This window comes from Perognathus longimembris, chromosome 13, assembly GCF_023159225.1.
Source record: "Perognathus longimembris pacificus isolate PPM17 chromosome 13, ASM2315922v1, whole genome shotgun sequence".
In the NCBI taxonomy this organism is placed as follows: Eukaryota; Metazoa; Chordata; class Mammalia; order Rodentia; family Heteromyidae; genus Perognathus; species Perognathus longimembris.
Genome location: NC_063173.1, coordinates 29,098,160 through 29,122,063, shown reverse-complemented (window position 1 = coordinate 29,122,063; position 23,904 = coordinate 29,098,160). Strand labels below are relative to the sequence as shown.

The following is a 23,904-nucleotide window of genomic DNA, read 5'->3' as shown; positions in this document are numbered from 1 at the left end:
TCCTGGATCACAGTGTTGTACTACCCAGCCTAGCACACCCTTAAGTCCTCACTGACTTTATGCATGGACCCTGTGTCTGAGTCTACATTAATCTTTCCTTAGTGGCCTGTTCAACCTGGACATTCCTCTCTCCCCTTGTTCCAAATGTCTCTATTTCCTTTCCCATGTCATTTCCCTCCAGGAGCCTCCTCTGAGGCCTCACAGCACATACCTCCACTTGTCAACAGACCTTTCCTCTCTTTTTCCCTTCAAGCAAGAGAGATGGGATACAGGGAATTATAATAAGGGAGTGTGCATTAATCTAAGACAGGACATTGGGACAACTAAGGGTTGCACGGTCCTGGCCTTGACACTGAAGAAATGGGTGGGGCTATGCTGTAAGAATAAGAGAATTGTGATGTAACAGGGTGGGGGGACTGTCTTGAAGGCTTGGAGGGGCCCTGGTGGCCAGCAGTAGGCACTGAGGGCCTCTTCAGGCCCTACAGGATGTGCCTACGTTTCCGGGATGATGATCGGACCCAAGTCGGCTCTGTGAGTTCTCCAACGGCCTTAATACTGTTTAAGCCACCTGTGCACCAGATTTTTTGCCCACCAGGCCTGTTCGGCCAATATCACCTGCATTACTGCAGTTGTGGACTGGTGCCGAGTGAAATGGAATAGAGTCGGGGCTGCTAGACATTCCTGGAGAAAAAAACAGGGGTCAAGCAAGTTCATTTGAGTGAACATTGTTGACTGATGGGTTGATCTTCGCTAGGGGGTGGTGTGGGAATTACAGATGGGGGGGGGGCATCATGTTGTCAAGAGTGAGATGCAGAGATTACTCTGGAGTCTTCAGGTTAAAAACCTGCATGGAAACAAGAGGGTGAGGTGGTATTTAAGAGTCAGTTTGAAATTTAGAGGAAAGAGGGAAACCTCGAACAACCAAGCTGCTTCCCGCCCCACCAGCCCCATCACATCCAATACCTCAGGTTACACAGGCTTTAGAAGCTAGATTCAATCCTAGACACATAAGCTGAAAGTACTGTAGTAATGCTGAAACAAAACACCAACAAATGTGAATTTTATTAAGTTCCTTGTCCTGTCAGGCGCTGATGATTCACTCCTGTAACCTATGTGCAAGGCTGAGATCTGAAGAGCATGGTTTGAAGACTGCCCTGGCAAGAAAAAAAATCCATGAGATTCTTATCTCCAATAAGCCACCAAAAACCCAGAAATGGTTCTGTGGCTCAGGTGGTAGAGCAATAACCTTAAGCAAAACAGCTCAGGAACAGAGCCCAAGCCCTGAGTGCAAGCCCCAGAAATGTCACACACACACACACACACACATACACACACACACACACACCTTTTCTATCTCTCTTGTAAAATAATTTACAGCTGAGTCTTTTTCCTCATAGTATCGTGTGCACTCTCCACTTACTTTTTAACCTTGGCTTATTATTCTTTTGCATGTGTAGCAGATATTTGTAATCCTATATGTATCAATAATAAATAAACTAAGTGCTGGTGGCTCACTCCTATAATCCTGAGCCAGAAACCTGAGAACTGAGGGTTAGTGCTTCAAATCTAGTCTCAGAAAGGAAGTGTTTGAGACTCCTATTTCCAATTAACCACCAAAAAGCCAGCAGTGGAGATGTGACTCAAGTGGTAGAGCACCAACCTTGTATAAAATAGGTAAGGGACAGTGTCCATGCTGAGATCAAGTCCCATATTAGAATAGGAAAAAAAAGTATATATCTATATATATATGTAACCATCTGTTTGTTTTAATTTTACCTATTATCCAGGAAGGATCAAGAACACGTTATCCTTCAGATGTCAGTAACAGGCAGGTAATGGTTAAATATGTTCTGGCTATTTTCTCAATGTGATGTTTTTAGCTTATGCTTTTAGAAGTGGTAGTTTGTACCATTGTATGAGCAGGTGCTCTGCCACTTGAAACATGCCTCTAGTCCAGGGTTGTTCCTAACTAGATACTTCTGCAATATCTTTCCTGGGACTTTTGTCAATCTTGTGGCTACCATAAGGATTTGCTTTAAATAGGACATAATGAACAGCTTATTTGTAGTTTAAGATAACATGATCTATTTATTAAAAATGACCATGCATAATTTGTAAAATATTGTAATGAAATACATCTCCTCAACTTAAGAATGAAATATTATGAATCCTTGTGGGAGTTCTGTATTGAATCTCCCTGCATCTCTCCTATACACAACTACTATATTGATTTTATTTTCACCAGCCTGTTCCTTTGGATTTTTTGTCCGATATGTGCCATTATCAGTATATTATTGCTCTTTTGCTTTGTTTTGAATTCTTTATGTAATCTCACACATAATTCAGCATATGATTTAACATCTTTTCAACACTGTTTCCTAAGAATATTCTGTATTAATGTTATGTTAGTGTGTTTATTTTTCATTGCTGTTTAATTTTTCAAGCAGAACAGGTCATAGTTCATTCATTCTTTGTTTCAGACACTGGGGTCATTCCTCATTTTCATTTTAGGAGCACAGATCTTCTTTCCCACTCACAAGAAGCTTAACTCACTATTTAGGAGGGGGATGACTGGGTCATAGAGCAAATAAACGTTGCCTGTGTTTTAAAGTAATACCACATTCTTTACACTGAAGTTGTATTAATTTATCATTGCACTGGCAGTTAATACAAGAGTTGTCCTTATCCATATTCACTCTCCTCTAATCATGTATTTTAATATCTTGAAAGTATTCTAGTTAAGATGCCATAGAATGTCAACACAGAAGGCTGTGTGGGAAATGTAGAATGTAAGCATAAGAACTATGTTTTCTTATTTCTATAAAGAAATTGTGTTCCATGTCTTTAATGCACATTACAGTTACAGTACAATAAAGCACACATATCCATGCCTGAGACTAAAAATATGTGCAGTGGTGATGCAGGAGTCAAGAATAAATGTTCTCCCTTAAAAAATCTTGATGAGGAGCAATAGTGTTTATATGCATGGATAAGCCATATAGTTGAAAGAAATGTTCATTTATCATTTCTCTCAACTATATTCATATATATCTATGAAAAATTATACCACACTTCTAAGCTATATACATCACATAAACAGTATGCTACTTTTATGTCAGAAAGGGTATGACTTGGTTTCATTCTCTTTTCCTGAAGTCCACAAATAAACGTATTCAGTATATGCAAAACCTCAGGAAAGAGAAGAGGAAGTTAAGTAAGCGCTTTGCAAGGCCTACTCCCCTTCCAGAACCAGGACTCCATGTAAGTAAACAGCTGCCATCAAAATGAACAGATGGTAAAACGCTAATGCCTTCCTTTGTCATTCATCTGCTACTTACTGCTTTATTTCCCCCCTTTTCTATGAAGCAATGTATTATTTAAGTTATGGAAAAAGTATCTAAAAATTCTTGTGATCAACTTCTCCTTCTCCAAATCTCTTTTTTATAGTTGCCCTTGGTGATAATATGGTTTGGTAAAAAGTTTTATCTTTGAAACTGACTTGTTCTGGATTTCAGTTCTTATGCCACTAGCGGGCTGCCCAGGTTATTCACAGAAATATTTGGGTTCTATTATTTAGAAGACAAATAACAACATCTCCTGGAAAAGATTAAAGGAGCCTAGGTCTTCACACTTGAAATATCAGACAACTATCTAGGTCAATGGAACTTATTCCATCTGGCCATTTTACTGATAAGGATTCTAGTACTCAATTCATTATATTGTTCATGAGGTGTTTGTTGTTGTTGTTTATTTCTTGGGTTGGTTTTTTTTTTTTTTTTTTTTTTGCTTATAGCATGAAGTTATGTTTCTTTTTCTTTTTTTTTTTTTTTGAAGTTATATTTCTTATAGCCTGGCATAAGCCCTATGACACTTCAACTTGAAAATCCTTCAGGTATTTGAGGACTTTCCTCTGATTTCAGACTTTTCTTCAGGGCTGAAAATTCAGTTTACTTGCTGTTACTTGCCTACTCCTCCTTCAGCCTGTTTATGAGCCCTGCCTCTGTCTAGCAATCTCCAGGATCAGTGTTGTATTTCATGTAGAAACAGGTATTTTATCTGCTTTACTAAAAATAACTGGTATATAACAAAATGTGCATATTTTTAAATGCATGCTATTTTTGTTTTGATATAAATGCATTCAATGAACATTATCACAAGATAATGATTATATTCATCACTGATCAAATTTTCTTGTGCTCTAATTTGGGTGTCTGTGTGTGAATCCTGAGTATTGAACTAGGGGCCTGAGCTCTGTTCCTGGAATTTTTACTCAAGGCTAATACTCTGCCACTTGAATCAAAGCTCCACTTCCAGCTTTTGGATTGTCAAATGGTGATACGGGTTCTATGGATCTTCCTACCTGGGCTATGTCAGTCTCCTGAGTAGCTAAGATTACACCTGTGAGCCGCTAGCACTTGGCTTTTTTCTTTTTTAACCAGTACATTTATAAAATAGTTTTAGGAATATAGAAAAGTTCTTCCTTCTTCTTCCAACTGATTGATTTCTTTATCAGAGTCCTCTTGTGTTTTCTGATACAGTTGACACAATTGGTGAACTATTATTTCCTTCAAAGGTCACAGATTGTTTCCATTAAAGTTCAACTTTGTTTCATGCACTTCTATGGATTTCATCCAATACATACAGGTCTTCATTCTCCAGTACAGCATCGTAAACAGCAGTTTCACTGCACTAGAAATCTCTCCACATGTCATTCATCTGGTCATGATTTCCCTCCCTCAAATTCTGACAGTGACATTTCTCAGATAGTCATGACAGAATGTGCCTTTCAAACTTGCTTATTTTTACAATATGACTTAAAGTTCCTCAATATCCTTTATGGCTTAAGCTATTGCTTTACATCACTGCAAAATAATCCACTTGGTGGTTGTGACATGGTTATTTATTCACATATTTTGGAACATCTTGTTTGCATACAATTTGGGTCAATCCTTAATGAAACTCCTATGCACATTTATATATTGGCCTTTCGTAGATTTAAGTGTTCAGTTCATTTAAATGAACACCTAGGTTTAACAAGTTCTGTGGTTATGGCGATGGTTTACTTTATTAAAAAAGAAATGGCTAAACTGTTTCACAAGGTGTTATTCTGCGTTGACAGAGTACAATTGAGAACTGAGCATTCAAATAATCAGCAACATTTGGTAGTATCAAAGTATTACAGTATAGCCATTCCCATTAACATGTAGGGATATTGCATTTTAATTTCTCTGATGGTGTGCTATTTATTGAGTACCATTTTGATGTTTTGTCTCCCATGTGTATAATTTCTTTGTCAAGGTAACAGGCTAGATACTTTGCCTAGGTTTTTTTCTTCTTTTTTTTTAATTTTTATTGTCAAACTGATATAAAGAGTGGTTACAGTTTTATACCTTGGACATTGGATACATTTCTTGTACTGTTTGTTATCTCCTTCCTTATTCCCCCCTCCCCCTCCCCCTTTCCCTTTCCCCCATGAGTTGTTCAGTTCATTTACACTAAACAGTTTTGCAAGTATAGCTTTTGTAATCGTTTGTCTTTTTTACCCTGTGTCTCTCAATTTTGGTATTCCCTTTCAGTTTCCTAGTTCTAATACCTGTATACATGGTTTCCAATGTACTCAGATAAGATACAGAGATAGTACAGGTACAACCACAGAATTGCCTAGGTTTTAGTTAGGTTATTTACAACTTTGTTATTGTTAAGTTTTTGAAATCTGAATATTTTAGGCAATGCTTCTTTATCTGAAATATGTTCTGTGAATATTTTCTCCCAGATGGTAACTTTTGTTTAGCTTCTTTTATTTTACTTTTTCCGCCAGTCCTGAGGCTTGAATTCAAGGCCTGAATGCTGTACCTGTGCTGCTTTCTCAGGGCTAGTGAGTGCTCTACCACTTGAGCCACAGCTCTGCTTTTTGCTTACTGGTGCTTAATTAGAGATAGACTTTACTGCTCAGGTTGGCTTCAAACCACAATCTTCAGATCTCAACATCTGATTAGCTATGATTACAGGTATAAGCAACTAGCACCCAGCTTTTCACAATTTTTCCAGTACAAAACCTTTTCATTTTTGTGAAGTTCAATTTACAAATTGCTTCTTTCATGAATTATGATCTCAGTTGTTCCTCTGAAAACATATTTCCAAGTCTAAGGTCACAGTGAACTTTTCCATTATTACTTTCTACGAGTTTTACAGTTGGGTATTTTACATTTAAGTCTGTGATCTGCTTTGGGTTGTTGGTGAAAAGTTCAATGTCGGTGTCTTACTTTGTTTAAGATGTCAAGACCTAGTAATTTTTCTAAAAAAAAAAAAAAGCCTCACAGATGTGTAGATGTGTAGAATGTTTTCTCACTCAATCATAAAACATAGGACTTGTAAACGAAAATCTCTTTGACCCTCTGTTCAGAAATAACCTAGATCTTTTTCCAAACTGATATCTTAGGTTTCTAGAAATTTTTCACGCTTGCAGGATTTTTCATCTGACTCACAGACAATTGTTTTATATCAAATAGGACTCCAGAATAAGTTTTTTAAAACAATGATATTTATATTTGTCTTCTGACTATGAATATACCAAATTAGATTTCGGACTACTGATGATTGCTACAGGCAATATTGCTTGTATAAAAATTTTAAAGAACTCTTGTGATTATTTATAATTTGTATGAGCTTTTCTTATAATTTCTTTTTCTTTGTGTGTTTCATTTTTTCTAGTGGGCATCTTAAGAAACCAAGAATCTGTACAGGAAAAAAAAATCATGTTCCAGACAAAACCTGTGAATTTTCACCATCAAGTGGCATATAATAATTTGACTTCATTTGAAAGATAAAAGCAACCTGGACACTGCAGCCAAATAAAAACAGTACATGCATTTAGCATCCAAACCACCAGTTTCGTTTTTATCACCTAATATTTCTTAATACTGCTTATTTTCTGTGGTAGATTTGAGATGCAGTAAATAAAAAGAGTGTATAGGCTTTTGAAAATACATAGCATACAATGAAATTCTTTTATTCTTGAACTTGAGTTATTTACATATTATAATGTATGACTTAATAGAAATAGAATCAGTTTTTCTAGAAATCAGCTTAAAAACACTCTAATTTGGAGATATCTTAAATATATGTTTATATACATACTTTTCCTTTCATTGGGGCAAGATTGAAAATACAGATTGCTGTTTAATTTTCTTTCTAATAAGGATGGATTTGTGGAACATTGTTCCCATTAGATTTAAAGGGGATTTTCTAAACAAATTTAGATGTGTCTTTCTCCTTTGAACTCTGATTCTTGTAAAGTTCTCTGTGTTTCTGTCTTTTTTTTACCAATGTAGTTCTGATTTTATTCACGAATAAAAATGGCATCCTACCTTGTCTTCTGGGTACTATAGTGATATTGTAGTATTCCATTTTCAGAAAGGAACCATAGCTGATAAGTTATTATTAAATCAGTGCTTTGTGTATAAAAAAAAAGAAACAGAATCAGTTTCTATTCTTCCTTTATAGTCACAGTCCTATTTATAATTACAGTCCTAAGGCCTTGGGTGTGAAGGTCCATAGCTCTTCATAGTTATTTAACACTAGACACTTGTGACAGCTCAATGGCTAGTCCCAAGTCTCTTGTCTTTCCTCTTCTCTGCAATTCACAATGCCTAGGTTTCTCCACTGTCTCTCCTCTCTATGTCTGCCACCAGCGGCTTTCTGGGGCTCTTCAGCTATCACTCCAGTCAAGGTTGCTGCTATTGCTGCCATTGTTGCTGCTACTGTTTTTGCTATTCTGTCTTCATATTACCAACTCAGTCTGCTCTGTTTATGATAAAATCAAAATCAGGCAAAGAAAATACCATTGTGGAGAAACTTTTGATTGGATCTGTTATACCAAAGGGTAGCAGGAAGTATGCATGGCATGGTATGCAAATGTAGTGATTACCACTCACCAGTAACTGCACAATTTTTAATTCCGCCAATCAAAGCCTTCTGTAAGGACCAAACAAAGACCTTGCCTTCTGAATCACAGCAGAAATTGCTTGCCCTACTCTCACCCCTAATAGGAATGAGAACAGCTCCAAAGTGAGCAAGGGGCATCCAAAAGCAGTATAAAGTTTTGTAGAAGCAAAAAATATTCCTTCAAACTGGATACATTTTTTTTCATTCAGCATAGAAAGGCCAACATATATTTATCATTAGCATACCTAGAGAAGGAAGGTCTTAAAGTGGATGAAGAACAGCACTGCTGCTTGCCGCCTGGGGCTCATACCTGTAAACCTAATTACTCAGGAGGATGAGATCTGAAGATGTTGGTTGAAAGCCAGCCAGGGCAGGAAAGTTGAGACTTTTCACTGAACTACAAAAAAAAAAAAAAAGCCAGAAATGGAGCTGTGGCTTAAGTGTTAGTGTTAGAGAGCTAGACTTGAGCAAAAGAAACTCAGGGAGAGTGTGTAGGCCCTAAATTCAATCCTTAAAAGCCAAGGAGAGGGGCTGGGGATATAGCCTAGTGGCAAGAGTGCCTCCCTCGGATACACGAGGCCCTAGGTTCGATTCCCCAGCACCACATATACAGAAAACGGCCAGAAGCGGCGCTGTGGCTCAAGTGGCAGAATGCTAGCCTTGAGTAAAAAGAAGCCAGGGACAGTGCTCAGGCCCTGAGTCCAAGGCCCAGGACTGGCCAAAAAAAAAAAAAAAAAAAAAAAGCCAAGGAGAAAAACAAAACAGATATTAAAGGTATATGTAAAACAATTAGTACTGGAAATACTTGTATACATAAACATATTTTTCATTCATTTTGTCTTGTTTTAAGCAAAATGAATATATCCTGGCATTTATATAAAGCAATGTCTGGGGAAAGGCAGTATAGTTACTGCCTGTATAGTTCTTATATTTTATGTGAAACTTATTTTAAGATATACTCCGAATTTTTAAGTTGTTTTAAGTAGAAAAAAGGATTTCAAGCCAACATGTCAATTATGAGTACTCTTTATTATTTGAGACAATACCATGCTGTGTAGCCCAGCTAGATTCCCATGAGCAGTTTGCCTGCCTCAGACACTTAAGTAACTCAGTGTCTTAACAATCTGTATTTAGTTTTTGTAAATAAATCCCACAGGAGCCAGGAGATTTTGTATTTTGCCCTCTCAACTGTTAATAGTTGAGCTCTGCTGTGAAAGGCATACCTGCTGCCCACATGAACTTGTAGCAATCAGTCCATTTGAGCTTGAATTTCTCAGAGGCTCCGGTCCCATCTCACAAAGGCAGCACAATCTCCCCGTGTAAGCCCTTCCTTCATTTGTACATGGCGAGCTAAGGAGAGCAGGCCGCTTTGGAGCCCACAGCCATAGCTAATTAAACCTCTTCTCCCTTCTTGGAGGCAGCCTTTCCCTGACACCTAAGTTTGCTCTACTGGCACTGATCTCACCGGGCGGTGGTGGGTGGAGCCTGGCTCAGACACTGTTGGTGTTAAAGGGGCCTAGGCTCAGGAGGCGGAGTCAAGTCGTAGGGTCAGAGGGTGGAGTTGCAAGAAAGTGGCTTACTGCGCAGAGGTGGAGCCAGCAGCAGGGACCGATGAGATGGATGGGGCGGAGCATTGGGTGTGAGGTGCCAGAGGAGTGGGGCGTTGCCATAGGAGGTGTGGCATTGCCGCAAAGGGGTGGGGCGTTGCGATTGGGGGTGTGGGGTGTTGCGATGGGGGCGAGGCCTAATGCAGAGGCCCAGCCGGGGTTGGGGCGGGACAATCGCGCAGGCCCGCGTCGTGTCAGAACCCGCATTTAGCACCGCCTGGCCAGGGCGGGCGGGGTCGAGGACCCCAGGTGTGGTCTCCATGGGGATGTGTTTTCCCTGCCCCGGGGAGTCCGCGCCTCCCTCCCCGAATCTGGTGAGTACAGCTGCGCCTCGCTCGCGCACCTGCTCCACGTCAGGGAGCGTCTGGAGGCCCCGGCCGGCGGGGTCTGCTGTTGGACAGGGTGGAAGGGTACAGAGAAGGCCGGTGCGAACCTAGGTGGTCAGGACCCGAGGACTTGCATGTGGGCCCCTGGGGACCGACTAGCGTCCTGGCCACTCCACTTGTAAGCGGGAGGGGGGAGGGGGCAAGTGAGGAGTGCCAGCATGGCTTTGGTGGTGTTTGGGGGCTTCTCACCTTTCGCTCACTTTGCCACAATTGAGAGTTTGTAGGACTGGGGTAGCAGCCATTGTGGGGGCGAATATTGGCGGTGTCCTGGATGGTGTTAGGGGTACCCCAAGGAAAATTGCTCCTTGAAGTTCGTAGCCTCCTGAGAGTTTTGCATTTTCCTGTGTCTCCACCAGCTCTTTCCAGAAGGTGGTCGTGGAAATCACTTAAGCCCTTGCTCTGCGTTGGATATTTTATTAATCAAAGATTTCCATTTACTATTTATCTCATTTACTTCCTTAAAAAATGGAAGTACAGAGTAAAATTTAGTAGGTGGCTTCATTTAAGAAAAATACTGAGCACCCAATTCTATTTGAAATTCAGACAAACAAGAAAATACACTTTAAAGATGAGTTTCTAAGCTCCCAACCTTTCATAAAGGTTTTACACAATAACAGCAATTGCTTATCTGAAAGTCCCATTAGTACATTTACACTTTCATAACATTCTACTGAAGTAAGGAGATTAGGTCTATGCTTCCCCTACATAATTGGCCCTTGATTTCCCCCTAATTATTTTCCTAGATAATTCACTTTTGTATTATGTTTAAGTGTCCTCATATGTTGTTAGGTTTAATTCCACAAGCCTTGAGTGGTTTGGTGCTATATAAGCTTGGTGCTAGCTGCATTCAGGGCTGCTGATCTTTGAGAAGAGGGTTCACCAGCAGCCCTGCGGCCCTCACAGAAAAGACTCATAATTTCGCCCCTTAAGTGGGGGCTTCTCTGTTTCTTGCTACAACATTATTAGCAAAATGTTTACATCTATATTCCTTAGGTGAGTAATAACATGAAACCCCTAAATTCAACTAGTTAAATATGAGTTGAAGAAATAAGATACTTGAGAAATGATTAATTCTTCAGCCATGAGATTATAGATGTTAAAACCCCATTAGTTGAAGTTCAGCTCATTAGCTACTGCTACTACTTTTTTCTTTCTTTATTTTGTGTTTACAGGGATTGAACCCAAGGCCTGGGTGGTGTTCCTTAGCTTTTTCACTCAATTTCTCACCTGATCCACAATTCCACTTCTGTTAACTGGCTGTTTAACTGGTGATAAGAGTCTCACCAGACTTTACTGTCCAGGCTAAGATCTTCAGATCTCAGCCTTTTGAGTAGCTAGGATTACAGGTAGGAGCCACTGTGGCCTAACCACTGTTACTTCTAAATAATGATAATTTTGTTTGCCTAGCTGTTGGCAAGATCCCATTCTGTCAGCATTTGTAAGATACCCATGCTTCCTTTCAGAACCATAAGGATTAACACTGGTATTCAATCTTTTCTTTTTTTTTTTTTTTTTTTTGGCCAGTCCTGGGCCTTGAACTCAGGGCCTGAGAACTGTCCCTGGCTTCTTTTTGCTCAAGGCTAGCACTCTGCCACTTGAGCCACAGTGCCACTTCTGGCTGTTTTCTGTATATGTGGTGCTGGGGAATCGAACCCAGGGCCTCATGTGTACAAGGCATGCACTCTTGCCACTAGGCCATATCCCCAGCCCCTCAATCTTTTCTTAATCACCCAAAATCAATATGTTCTCCACTAACTATACCCATGACACATCTAGTACACTTTTGGTGTTTCCCAAAACAACTTCTACCACCTGATACTTACCTTGGTTACATGTGTTTCGGTGACCTCTTTGGAGTTTCAGTTTCATGTGCACGGAGATGTGTATCTGTGTTTGTACACTGCTTGTGTTCCATTACCAAACTGGCCCTGAGTAATTTATCCAGGAGATGAATGTATGTATTGTGACATGAAAACAATGAAGTTATTATCACCTTCCCAAGAAAATGTGATTGTTTTATTATATATAATGGTTCTGTAGTTGAGCAATATGTGGCATTAAAGAAAATGCTGTTTGCTGACATGGAGGACTACCTCACATAAATTTACTTGTCCTCTGAAAATGCCTGTTTATTTTCAATCTCCATTTAAATGGACAGTACCAAGCCATGTTATTTCCTTCCTTGTAATTTTAAACACAGCTCCCCTTACTGTTGCCAAATTGTTTGTAAGCCCTTACAAAGAAAGATTTATTTTATCATATGTGAATTTGAAGGTCTATTAATCTGAAGAGTGAAGCTCAGAAAGCAAACTATCTTAAAATGTAGTGTATAGTGTAGTATTTTAAAAATGCATAGGTGGAAATTTTTGTAGTTGTTTTGCTTGGGTGAAGGGATAAGCCTTTTGTTTGTAACTCAGACCCGTTCAGAACTCCTGGGCTCAACAGATGCTCCTGCCTCAGCATTCCTGGTACGGAGGCTTTAACTCCAGGCCTGGGTGCTGCCCCTTAGCTTTTTGCTCAAGCTGGAACCCACCTCCACTTAAGCCACACCTCCACTTTTCTCCACTCTTCCAGCTTTTAATGATTAATTGGCGATAAAGTTTCATGAAATTTCCTGTTGTGGCTGTCATTAAACCATGATCCTCAGATCTCAGCCTAATGAGCAGCTAGGATTACAGGTATGAGTCACTGGCTTGTGTAATTTATTTATTTTTTTTTAATTCTTAGAGTTCCTATAAAGCGCATGCATATAATTTATGTGATTGTGTGTGGTTTTATCTTGAAACTTTACTCATTTTCTTTAGGAAGAGAAAAGAGCAAAGCTTGCAGATGCTGCAGAGAGAAGACAGAAGGAGGTAAGGTTAGCAGTAAAAGGATGCCTGCTTAGATAAATAAGTGCATACCTTATTTCCACAGATGTCCAATGTGCATAGACTTCTGTAATGTAAGTGGTGCCTGATATCCTAAATAGTGGTAATTTAAAAAAAAATCAAAGGATTTCTTTTTCCATGCAGTAACATCATTTTACTGTGTGAAAACTAGCCTAGAGACATGTTTTTCAACTTGCCATAACCCTACACTAACTTTCTTCCTTAGGATAAAGTAAATGCCCTCATCTTGTAAAACATTGGCAACTCTGAAGGAACCTTAATGGAAAAAAATGAATTGGATCCAATTCATACATCCAATGAAGAAGTGACAGTTTATTTTTATCAAATGTTATTGTAGAAGTACTTTGTGTTGGCAAAGATAAACCAATTTCCCTCCACCAAAGAAAAGCAAAAGCAAACACTTTCTGGAAAACCAAAACTAATTTTTGTTGTTTTCCTATTGTACCACTTATCAAATCTAAAGGCTGCATCTAGAGGAATTCAAGATGTTCATTCTGTGGAAGAAAAGAGAAAGAAAAAAGAAAAAATGGAAAAACAAATAGCCACCTCTGGGCCCCCACCTGCGGGCGGACTTAGAGTGAGTATTAACACTGACATGAGGTTTAAATTAATGCATATTTCTGAAAAGTTATGTAGCAGTCCATTCAATAATTTTCTGGAAATGCATTATGAAGGTTTTGAAGTAATTGAAAAGCATGGTTTGTGTACATTCCCAGCTTAGTTTAGTAGTCATTGGAATATTTTTACTTCTTTATTCCAAAGTGAAGACAGTAGATTTTCTCCCTAATTGCCTTAATACTTGCATCTTAGTACTTGCATTCTTTCTACTCATCTTACACAGAGTCAAAATTTCAAGCAATATAGAAAATTGTAAAGAATATAAAAATCACTCAAATTAAATTTTGGAAGACATTATTTCTTGTCTCTATTTGCACCTTAGTCATTAAATTGGATTGCCCTAAAATTCTGTATTATAGCCTGAATAACCAATGTTTGATCTTCCATCATCACCTATTATTCAGATTACATGTGAGTCTATAGATTGCACAGATGGGAATATGACATGTCCTACTCAATGTATTTGTCACAGTGCTAGAGTGGGTCAGTAAGAGAGGGAAAGTTAATCAAGGTTGTTGAACTCTAAGTCTTTATAGTTTAATAGTTTAATAGGAATTCAATTGTATATGATGTAGCTTAGGAAAACAATAGTCCAGGAATCAAGATTTTATTTACGGTCCATGTTCAAAGAAAATATTTTCTAATGTAAGTGTGTTTGTGAAAGGAGCTTTCATCTAAGTTACTAACATTTAGCTTATAAATGATTTGTGGGTACTTTCCTGACTTGCTGCAAGTAGGAATTTTGTTTGAGTATTGATTTTTCTCTCAAAACAACACCTCGTCTCTCCCCACATATGTCTTTATGGCCATAAATTATGGCCAGTAGCTTAGGCAGTTCCCGGGGAAGGGCTGATTCTGGCTCTGAACTATTAAGTAGAGGTGATAATTGTCTGTATTGCATCTAATTTCTATTCAATTAAAAATAAGCCATATTTCTTTGAAGTAAGCTTTTAACAGTGGTAAATAATTGACAGCAATAGTGAGGTATGTTATGTGACCATTTTGCTTAAGTTATTTTACAGACTTCCATAAAAAAGAAGAAAGAAAAATGTGTTAGATTAAAAAGACATAAGGCCTTAGGTTACTTTTTGTCCTCCCAAATGGCTCAAAATTTCCTCCAATGTTAAATATAGTTTGTTTTTTGTTCTCTGTGTACTGCTCTTATAAGAAATCTGACTCCTTTGGTAAAAATGAACCCCTTGGCCAGCAAGGTAAAAGGTCACAAGAGGATTTGTCTCACAGATTGGTACACTACTCCCCATCCTGTGAGTCATTCTCAACTCTACCACAGCATACTGGCTTCACTTGTGCAAGAACCTCTCCCTTTGAACACCTACTTAGTCCTTCAGGCCATAAAGTTCTCACCAAGTGTTTTGGAGGCTCAGAGAAAACAGCAAAGTAAAGAAAATGCAATGTCTTAATCCTCAAGCCTTTTGGCCTGTGGTCCTGGAGTGTTGCTCAAGGGCTTATTCAACAAGCCTGGGGATCCCACAGATTAGCAAAATGCTTGCAATGAGGAAACATATCCTTTCCCTGTCTTTAAACCTTCCTCATATCCATCTGGGATGAGAGGTTCTCAGAATAGCTGCCATGGGTGCTGCTCACTGTCTTCTGGCAAGGTACCTTACTTGAAGAAGTCCTGTGATCTCCACAACAGGATGCAAAAAATCATCAGTACAGGACACCATAGGACAGGAGTAGTGGAGGCTGCCTCTTATACAGCCATCCTCCTCCCTGGCTCTGCAAATCAGTCTCAAGGGACAGTTTCTCAAGAGAGTGCTCATTGGACCCCCATCTAAAATCAAGGATCTGAGAGTGAAGCTAATCTGAATTTTTAAGCTTCCTATCTGTAATTTTAATGTAAAGCCAGATTACAAATCACTACTCTAATATTATTCCACACTAAAGTTAGGAAAGATGTTATACTAAATGTAATCCTATGGTAAATAAACAAAAAGCATAAAAATACTATATAGGATAGATTATATACTGAATAGAGTAGGTGATAGACTGGCACCTTCTTTCAGTGTAAAAAGGGGGCAGTGTTGGAGATTTATATAAGCCCTGCAATGAAGAAAGGAAGTGAGGACCAATGGGTCAGGGCTGTAATCCCAGCTACTTGGGAGGTAGATACAGAGGATGAGCTTTTGAAAACAACCCAACCCCCATCTCCACCCTCAAAAAATGGATCTGTGGTTCCAGTGGTAGAGGGCCAGCCTTGTGTAAAAAGAAGCCAGGGTCAGTGCCCTGAGTTGAAGCCCCCGGACTAGGGGAAAACAAACAAACAAACATCCTTATGGCCATGATTAGGAAACACAGGCAGAACCCAATGGGTATGGGGAGGTATCCACTGATCTGCCCAGAGCTTTAGTCTTTTCTACCTTTTTTTTTTTTTGGCCAGTCCTGGGGCTTGGACTCAGGACCTGAGCACTGTCCCTGGCTTCTTTTTGCTCAAGGCTAGCACTCTGCCACTTGAGCCACAGCGCCACTTCTGGCCATTTTCTGTATATGTGGTGCTGGGGAATTGAACCCAGGGCCTCATGTATATGAGGCAAGCACTCTTGCCACTAGGCCATATCTCCAGCCCTCTTTTCTACCTTTTTAATGTAACAATTTAGTCTTTTCTGTCTTTGTAACAATTTATTATTAGCTGCTCTCTATGTAATCATTTATTATTAGCTGCTCTTCACAAAACATTTTGCCTCTCTATGACTCATATTCTTCTTTTCAATTGTGATTTTTAGTGAAAACTTATGTGTGCCTCTGTGTTTTTGTCTTTCCTAGTGGACAGTTTCGTGAAGCATAGCATGAATGGAAGAGTATTCTGCCAATGACCCTTTCACATCTGCAATCAAATAGACTTGCTCAATTTAATTTTGTCTCCTCATAGATATTGAAAGTCAGACTTTGTATTATTAGTGCCTGAGTGAAGTGCTAAATCTACATGGAAAATCGTGCTAATTTTTTCTTTTGGTTTTTCAAACTTTCTTTAGGAAATGGCCAGACCTTTCATTAAATTTTTATTTTACTGCATTTGCTCTTGTTCAGGATATAAGTAATTTGCCATTTTTATGTTTAAACTGTGGGTCTAAATACTATATGTAAGACATAAAAAATGCAGCATATATCTCAAATACTTAAAATTTCCAGTTATGTTTCCCTTCTTTATAAAATGATTTAGCTACTTAGGGTTGTACTGAGTTGCCTGCATCTTTATTTCACTGCAAGTGTAGATGTTTGCTTAAACTTACAGATTGCGTGCCTTTTTAAACTGATAACCAGGGAAAATCTTATAATGTCATTTGAAGGGCTTATGTGCAGGAACACCATGAATTTTTTATAACTTACTAAGGAATGAATATTTGTAGGCAAATGCTGAATTTGTTCTAATTTATTTTCTACTTTAATAGCTTATTAAATTATCATGCTGTGTTTTACATTGTAATAAGGCTTTTCTTTGCTTGATTAAAATTATATATTAGTTGTATCATCAAACAATGATGTGCTAGTGTTAATATCAGTCTTGATTTCATAAAATCTATGCTGTAATTGAATAATGTAAACCAACAATCTGGATTGATTATAATGAGTGGTAATATACTTGCCTAAATTTTATAGATATTTTTATCCTTTTTTATTTGTTAACGAATAATTATGAGGGCTGGGGACATAGCCTAGTGGCAAGAGTGCCTGCCTCGGATACACGAGGCCCTAGGTTCGATTCCCCAGCACCACATATGCAGAAAACGGCCAGAAGCGGCGCTGTGGCTCAAGTGGCAGAGTGCTAGCCTTGAGCGGGAAGAAGCCAGGGACAGTGCTCAGGCCCTGAGTCCAAGGCCCAGGACTGGCCAAAAAAAAAAAAAAAAAAAAGAATAATTATGAAGTTTATGCTGGTGTGAAATTGCTAATGTAGATATGAATGGAATCAAGAGAAACATATATTTAAAATGTCTGCTTTAATCATAATAATATTAGGAGATTATATATGATATACTAAAAAAACTATAGATTTAAATTTATTTGGAACATGAGGTTATGTCATTTGTTCTTTCGTTTTGCTTTTTAATACATAATAAACTAAGAGGAATTAATATTATGAATTTTTGGATGTTAAGTCTTTGGAATGGCAAGCACTACAAACTTTAGCTTATATAGATACTAAGTGCCAGTAGGGATGTAAATATAATAAAACTTGGACTTAGACAACAGTAACTGAGCCACTGTCTCAATTACCCTCTGACAAGCTTGTGTTCGGTAGCAGTGTATTATACAGTACACTGGCCTTATTTAAAGCATTATTACAGGTAGTTTTGACGAGGAAGGATTTAAAAAGTCATTGTTCATATTCATTGGTGGTTTAACCTGAATGGTGGTCTCCTAGGAACTGTATATATTTAGATACCAATGGTCTACTGTACAACTGCATCTTAAAGAACTTGAATACTAGAGCTTGGATGTAGCTCAGTGGCAAAGCACTTGCTGAGCAAATGCAATGTCCTGGGTTCAATCTCCAATACCAAAAAAGAAAAGACAAAAAAGAAGAGTTTGCCTTTTAACAGATGTCTATTGACTCCTCATGGATAGCTTTTCTATTATATGGTATGTTCTAGAAATATTTAAGGAAGACACATATTTGCACAGGGTCTGCTTTCCTCATTTAGAGCATTAGTGACATTTTTGTTCATAAAAGAGAATGAATCATAGAAATAACATTTCATAAGTATATTTTTTACTTCATTAAGAATTTTTCCAACACTGGACTGGGGATATGGCCTAGTGGCAAGAGTGCTTGCCTCATATACATGAAGCCCTGGGTTTAATTCCTCAGCACTACATATATAGAAAAGGCCAGAAGTGGCTCTGTGGCTCAAGTGACAGAGTGCTAGCCTTGAGCAAAACGAAGCCAGGGACAGTGCTCAGGCCCTGAGTTCAAGCCCCAGGACTGGCAAAAAAAAAAAAAGATTTCTTTTTTAACACCAAAAAGGGACATTAAATGCTAAAGTTCATATAGGACCAATGCATATCATCTCTGAAAACCTTCCTCTGTTAACATAGCACAAACTATTCCATATTTCCTGTATAATAAGGTCTTATTTCCACTTCTGTTGTGTATAGAGAAGGCTTATTTCCATGAGATAAGGTTCTATTTCTAACACTTAGCTGCTCTGGAGATACAAATAATTGGCATGAATATTGCTTTCTGGGATAAGTGGAACATGCTTTTCTGACAGATGTGGCCTACCTCTATGGGTGGTATCAGCTGTCCCCAGGCCATATATGTGACAGGCACTAGGAAGTGACATTCAAATCCTAGCATTTTTAGAAAAGGAAGGGAAGAGGGTTAACTAGATGCTTGATGGAAACTTAATGAATTAGTAATAAAAACATACACATATCTCTCTAGATGTTTCCTGCAGAAAATTACAGATCAGCTCCCATGCAAAACTTAAGTGGCAATGAATTTTCCATCCTTTATAATTGAAATAACAGAATGGCGCAAAATTTAGTATCATATCTAAACACCTCATCCAAATTCCTGAAATAGAACTGATGCAGTGAGAAGAATAGGTGTGTAACTACCATGAAAATGTGAAATGATTGCACCATACCTTCTTAATTCTAATATTCAGGCTATTAATATGGCTGATTGTTAAGTGATGTATAATACTCAGCTGTTTTGTAATATGTTTTGATTTTTTAAGCATCTACACATGATTCTGCTGCTTGACTAATTGAATATTGGAATGTTATTTAGTAGTTTTCCCACGTGTGATTTTGCTTTGAATATACACTTCCCCTTATGAAAAATGGCTTTTTCTTCTCTGTTTAACAAAATGGTATCTTTAGTATATCTTAAGTAATTAAAATTGGTCTGGAGTTTAGGAAACCTTTCATCTCATTCAGAGTAGTCTATTGGGGTAATTGTGCAGTGTCTTGATTTATAGCTATTTTTTTTCTCTTATACAGGAAAGGAGAACATTGGTCTTATGTTTTGTTTTACAGAAATACTACCCAAATAGACATTCTAATATCACTATATACCATCAGAATTTACATAAGCTCTAATCTAAATCTTTGACTTGGTTATTTTCACTCATAAGAATGCTGATCCTTAGAAGATGAAAGTATACCTTGTCTGTTTTGAATAATCTCTGCAAACATAGATCAGCAAGAGGTAGAAATGCCTGTCAATCTATGTTTTGAGCTAAGAAATATTTATCTGCCATCTTTTTCAAGAAAGTATCTGCAATGTTATATAAGTTCTAAGGTGTGGTATCTAAGCTTATGGGACTCGTTTCTTTGCTTTTCTAGAAAACTACTGACAGAAGACATTTATGTCCATAGCAAGTTTGAATTTTTATTTTGACAAAGAAGTGTGTAACCCAATAACTTGGACACTAAATTTCTAATAGGATATTTTATTATGTGATTTTCCTTCTTCTAGATATGTTTTATTTAGTTAGTAAATATTTCTACAAAATATTATCATGGGGGCTGGGGATATGGCCTAGTGGCAAGAGTGCCTGCCTCATATACATGAGGCCCTGGGTTCGATTCCCCAGCACCACATATACAGAAAATGGCCAGAAGGGGCGCTGTGGCTCAAGTGGCAGAGTGCTAGCCTTGAGCAAGAAGAAGCCAGGGACAGTGCTCAGGCCCTGAGTCCAGTCCCCAGGACTGGCAAAAAAAAAAAAAAAAAAAAAAAATATTATCATGTAGTTTGGGGAATATTGTTTTACTATAATCCATCTTGTTTTCGCTTTCAAAAATATTATGCTTAAGTAATTGGACAAAGGGTTGTTTCAATTTGTCAAGTCAGACTACAAGTACAATACATCTTGATCAACGTCATCCCTTATATCATTCTCCCTCATCTCTTCGAACCTCACCCCACCCTGTTATTTGATTAGGAAAAGCCTTTCTGAGGACTCAGTAGATGGGTATTGACTAGTCAGAATCCACCTGTAGTTTGGTTTCTTTCTTGTCTTTGTCTAAATCCAGCCTGGACTGAACTTTCTGTCCATGCCATAGCGAACTAGAGGGTAATATTGCATGATTTGTTGACACTCCTGACCTCATATTGCTCTTCGTGTTGCTCCTCCAGATATTTTATGTGGCCTCCAGTTACATGTCAGAAAGGGGATTGCAGTGTGGGAAACATCCTTTCAAGAGATAGTTCAAGTTCAGGCACATCCATGTGCGCGCATGCACGCACACACACACACACACACACACACACACACACACAAATTGAAACCTCAAATTGGAATTCTAGCTTCTGGTTTCTTTCTCAAATCATCCCAACTCGCCATCCTTTTTACTGGCTTTGGGACCTGCCAGCAAATCTTTTCTGGCCGAGTCTTCTGTATTTCTGCTAATAATTCCTGAGAACCAGAGGAGTGACCTTTGGGCTTTCACTTCCTGGAGACCATATCACTTAATGTGGGATAGCAAGCTTCCTGGAGGTTGTATTACCTACTGTGTAAGACAACAAGCTGTGTGGCTTTACTGATGCTGATGGAAGGAGTGTCTTCTTTCTAATAAGCAGAAGACTTCAGACTGCCCAGAGAAAATGTCATTTAGACAATGCAAATTGGGGATGGGGTTATACCTCAGTGGTAGAGAAGATGCTGAGCATGTACAGGGAACAGTTCCATCCTCAGCGCGCATGTACACACGAAACAAACAACCAAACTAACCTCCAAGCAAAACCTAACAAATCAACAAAGACAAAAATCTATAATGCAAGAAAGCAAAGTACATTTGTATCTTTGAATCTTTCTTTTCCAGATGTATTTTCAATTACTCAATAGGGCAACCTAAGGCTGTCACTACTGTTGTTACTTGAATTTTACCCTACGCCAGACAAAAGCACAGAGATGTCAGATGACTCACCTGTGTCTCTTGATCAATACTGGGAGAATGGAGATTTTGGCACTGTTCCTTAGCTTTTTCAATGATTCTATAGTTTTAAGAGTTAAATATGCATACATTGTTTGGCCTTAGAATACTTTGTTATATCCTGAATTGGATTAGCTCTACTAACACGTGTGCTCAAATTTACATTAATATGAATTTTAAGGGATTTTTCTTCAGTGACACAGTGTCCAGATCTTAGGAGATAGGCTTTTTTTTTTTTTTTGACTTTTCTTTTCTTTTTGCTTCTTTGCTCTGTTCTACACTGGCAGAGGTTTCTATATATTATTCTTGCATTAATCCTCCTGGCTATTATGAAACTCTCTGGAGACTTGGCTGCCAACAGCTCTTTCTTAATAGAATGGAAATTTTTGAAGCTTCCAAAATGAATAGCTCTTAGAGGTTCAGAAATCATTCACTAGATGTTGAGTTGATCTAAGGGCCTTTGTCAATGATCAGATAGGGGCTGTGTGGGGCTCTCTGCCTCCCACCCCAGAACACTAAATGAGTACGATAGCAGTGAACTAGCCAGACTCTGCTCAGGATTGAGATCACTGCTAACCATGGCCTTTCCACTGGCTATTAAATTGGACTTAGGTTTTGGAGACGCACGTTCTCTAATAGGTTTTTTGTTTTTTATTATTAATTTGCTTAGACACCATTATCCTTCTTTAGATCTTACCTCTTGTTGAAAATAAGTTGATGCTACCTCACACTTGTCTTTTTCCCAGTCAGTTTTTACCCTGAAGTTACTGAGTAAAACACCCTTGTGCATTTAGTTACTTCTTTCTGAATATAGTATTTTTTGACATCCTTTTTCAGTGCTGATCAGCTTCTAGGGAGGCCTCAGTTGTGACTTTATTTTTATACTTAAAGGATAGTTTTAGATGTGGCATAGCCATAGTAACCTCCCCCTCCACAGAAGTTCATGTCCTAACCTCAGGATCCATGAAGGTACTATTTTATATCACAAGGAATTTATAAATGGGATCTGGTTCATGACCTTAAACGTGAATTATCTAGGTGAACCAAATCTATTCACAAGGATCCTTCAATGCTGAAGATCTTTCTAACCTGTACTCAGAAGAGATGAAGAAAGAAGGCTCAATAATAGGCTACTTTTCAATTTTAAGTTCAAAGAAGAGGTCATGAGGCAAGAAGTGCAGGTCAATTCTGAAAGATACAAATGACAAGGAAATGCATTCCTATCTCCAGTGTTCAAAAGCCAACACGGCCACAATGACATTGACTGTTGGCTAGTGAGAACAGGTTGAGTTTATGACAACAATATCCAAAACAAAGCAAAAAAAGATTGACAGGAGGCTGAGATATCAAGATTATAGTTCAAAGCCAGTCCAGGAAGGAAACTCCATGAGACTCTTATTTCATATAAACTGTGTAGCAAAAAAGCTGGAAGTAGTGCTCAAGTGACAGAGCACTAGCCTTGAGCAAAAGAAGCTCAGGGACAGTGCTCAGGCCCAGAGTTTAAGTTCCAGTAACAGAAAAAAAAAAGATTATTGGGTGTGATTTTTGTTAAGCTACCAATATATTTGAACTACGAAATTTACCTTTCATTATTAAGGACATGAATATGTTTATGGAAAAAGTACCAGGAGACATTTTGACAGAAAAGTTACCATTAGCCAAGTACCAGTGACTCACACCTTTAATCCCAGCTACTCAGGAGACTGAGATCTGGGGATCACAGTTCAAAGCCAGTCCGGGCACCAAAGGCCATGAGACTCTTATCTCCAATTAAAACCTGAAGTGTCACTGTGGCTTGAAATGGTAGAGCACTGCCTTGAGCTGAAGATTTCAAGGACAGAGCCCAGGACCAAAGTTCAAGCCCACCTATGGACAAGCAAAAACTTTACCATTAAAAATATAAGGAAATTTAATGTCAATATGAGTTTAATAATACAATATTAGTTTAATAATAATTAGTTTAATATTAGTTTAACAAGTAGGAAACATTATATCCCAAAAAGTAGAGTGTGGCGATTCATACTTATAATCCAAACACTGAGGAAACTGAAGCAAGAGATTCATTAATCTCAGGCAAGCCTGGGCTACAAGCCAAACAAGACCCTGTCATAAAACAAAAAAGATATTTGTACTATTGATTGCACAAAATGATTTTATCTCCTACAGATATTTCAGTATTATTGTTCATGTTTAGTCTACATTAACTTTTTCCAGAATCACTCTACTACCATCAAATTATACCATGAATTTTAAAATTTTCCTCAAGAGCTGATTGTTTAGTTTAGTGATATTGGTCATGTGATAGATTCGTTGTCTCTAGATGTTAGCATCAAGAAGGATAAATGAATTGCTCCATGTTAAGAAGTGATGAAATGACAAGTTAACTCTACATATACCTTACCATTTTCAGGGCTGCACTTAAGGTAGCAGCCAAGATAAAATCTAAAAACAAGAACACCACCATCTCTAACACTTTATCCTGAAGAGGTTTTAGGTAGCTATAATTTGACTCTTGCAACACATAAAACTACCAATTTGATTAATATTATTTCAAGA

The 23,904-nt window shown here is 38.2% G+C and overlaps 2 protein-coding genes across 2 annotated transcripts; both read left to right on the top strand.

The window, feature by feature from the left end:
- Positions 1 to 486: 486 nt before the first annotated feature.
- Positions 487 to 3,288, top strand: Ccdc179 (coiled-coil domain containing 179). Its single transcript, XM_048361305.1, has 3 exons — positions 487 to 531; positions 1,788 to 1,832; positions 3,157 to 3,288. The coding sequence occupies exons 1-3, from the start codon at positions 487 to 489 to the stop codon at positions 3,286 to 3,288; spliced, it is 222 nt and encodes a 73-aa protein (XP_048217262.1).
- Positions 3,289 to 9,693: 6,405 nt separating this feature from the next.
- Positions 9,694 to 16,265, top strand: LOC125362157 (small VCP interacting protein). The gene is made up of 4 exons (XM_048360838.1): positions 9,694 to 9,865; positions 12,742 to 12,792; positions 13,292 to 13,405; positions 16,231 to 16,265. The coding sequence occupies exons 1-4, from the start codon at positions 9,812 to 9,814 to the stop codon at positions 16,243 to 16,245; spliced, it is 234 nt and encodes a 77-aa protein (XP_048216795.1). The 5' UTR covers positions 9,694 to 9,811; the 3' UTR covers positions 16,246 to 16,265.
- Positions 16,266 to 23,904: the final 7,639 nt, after the last annotated feature.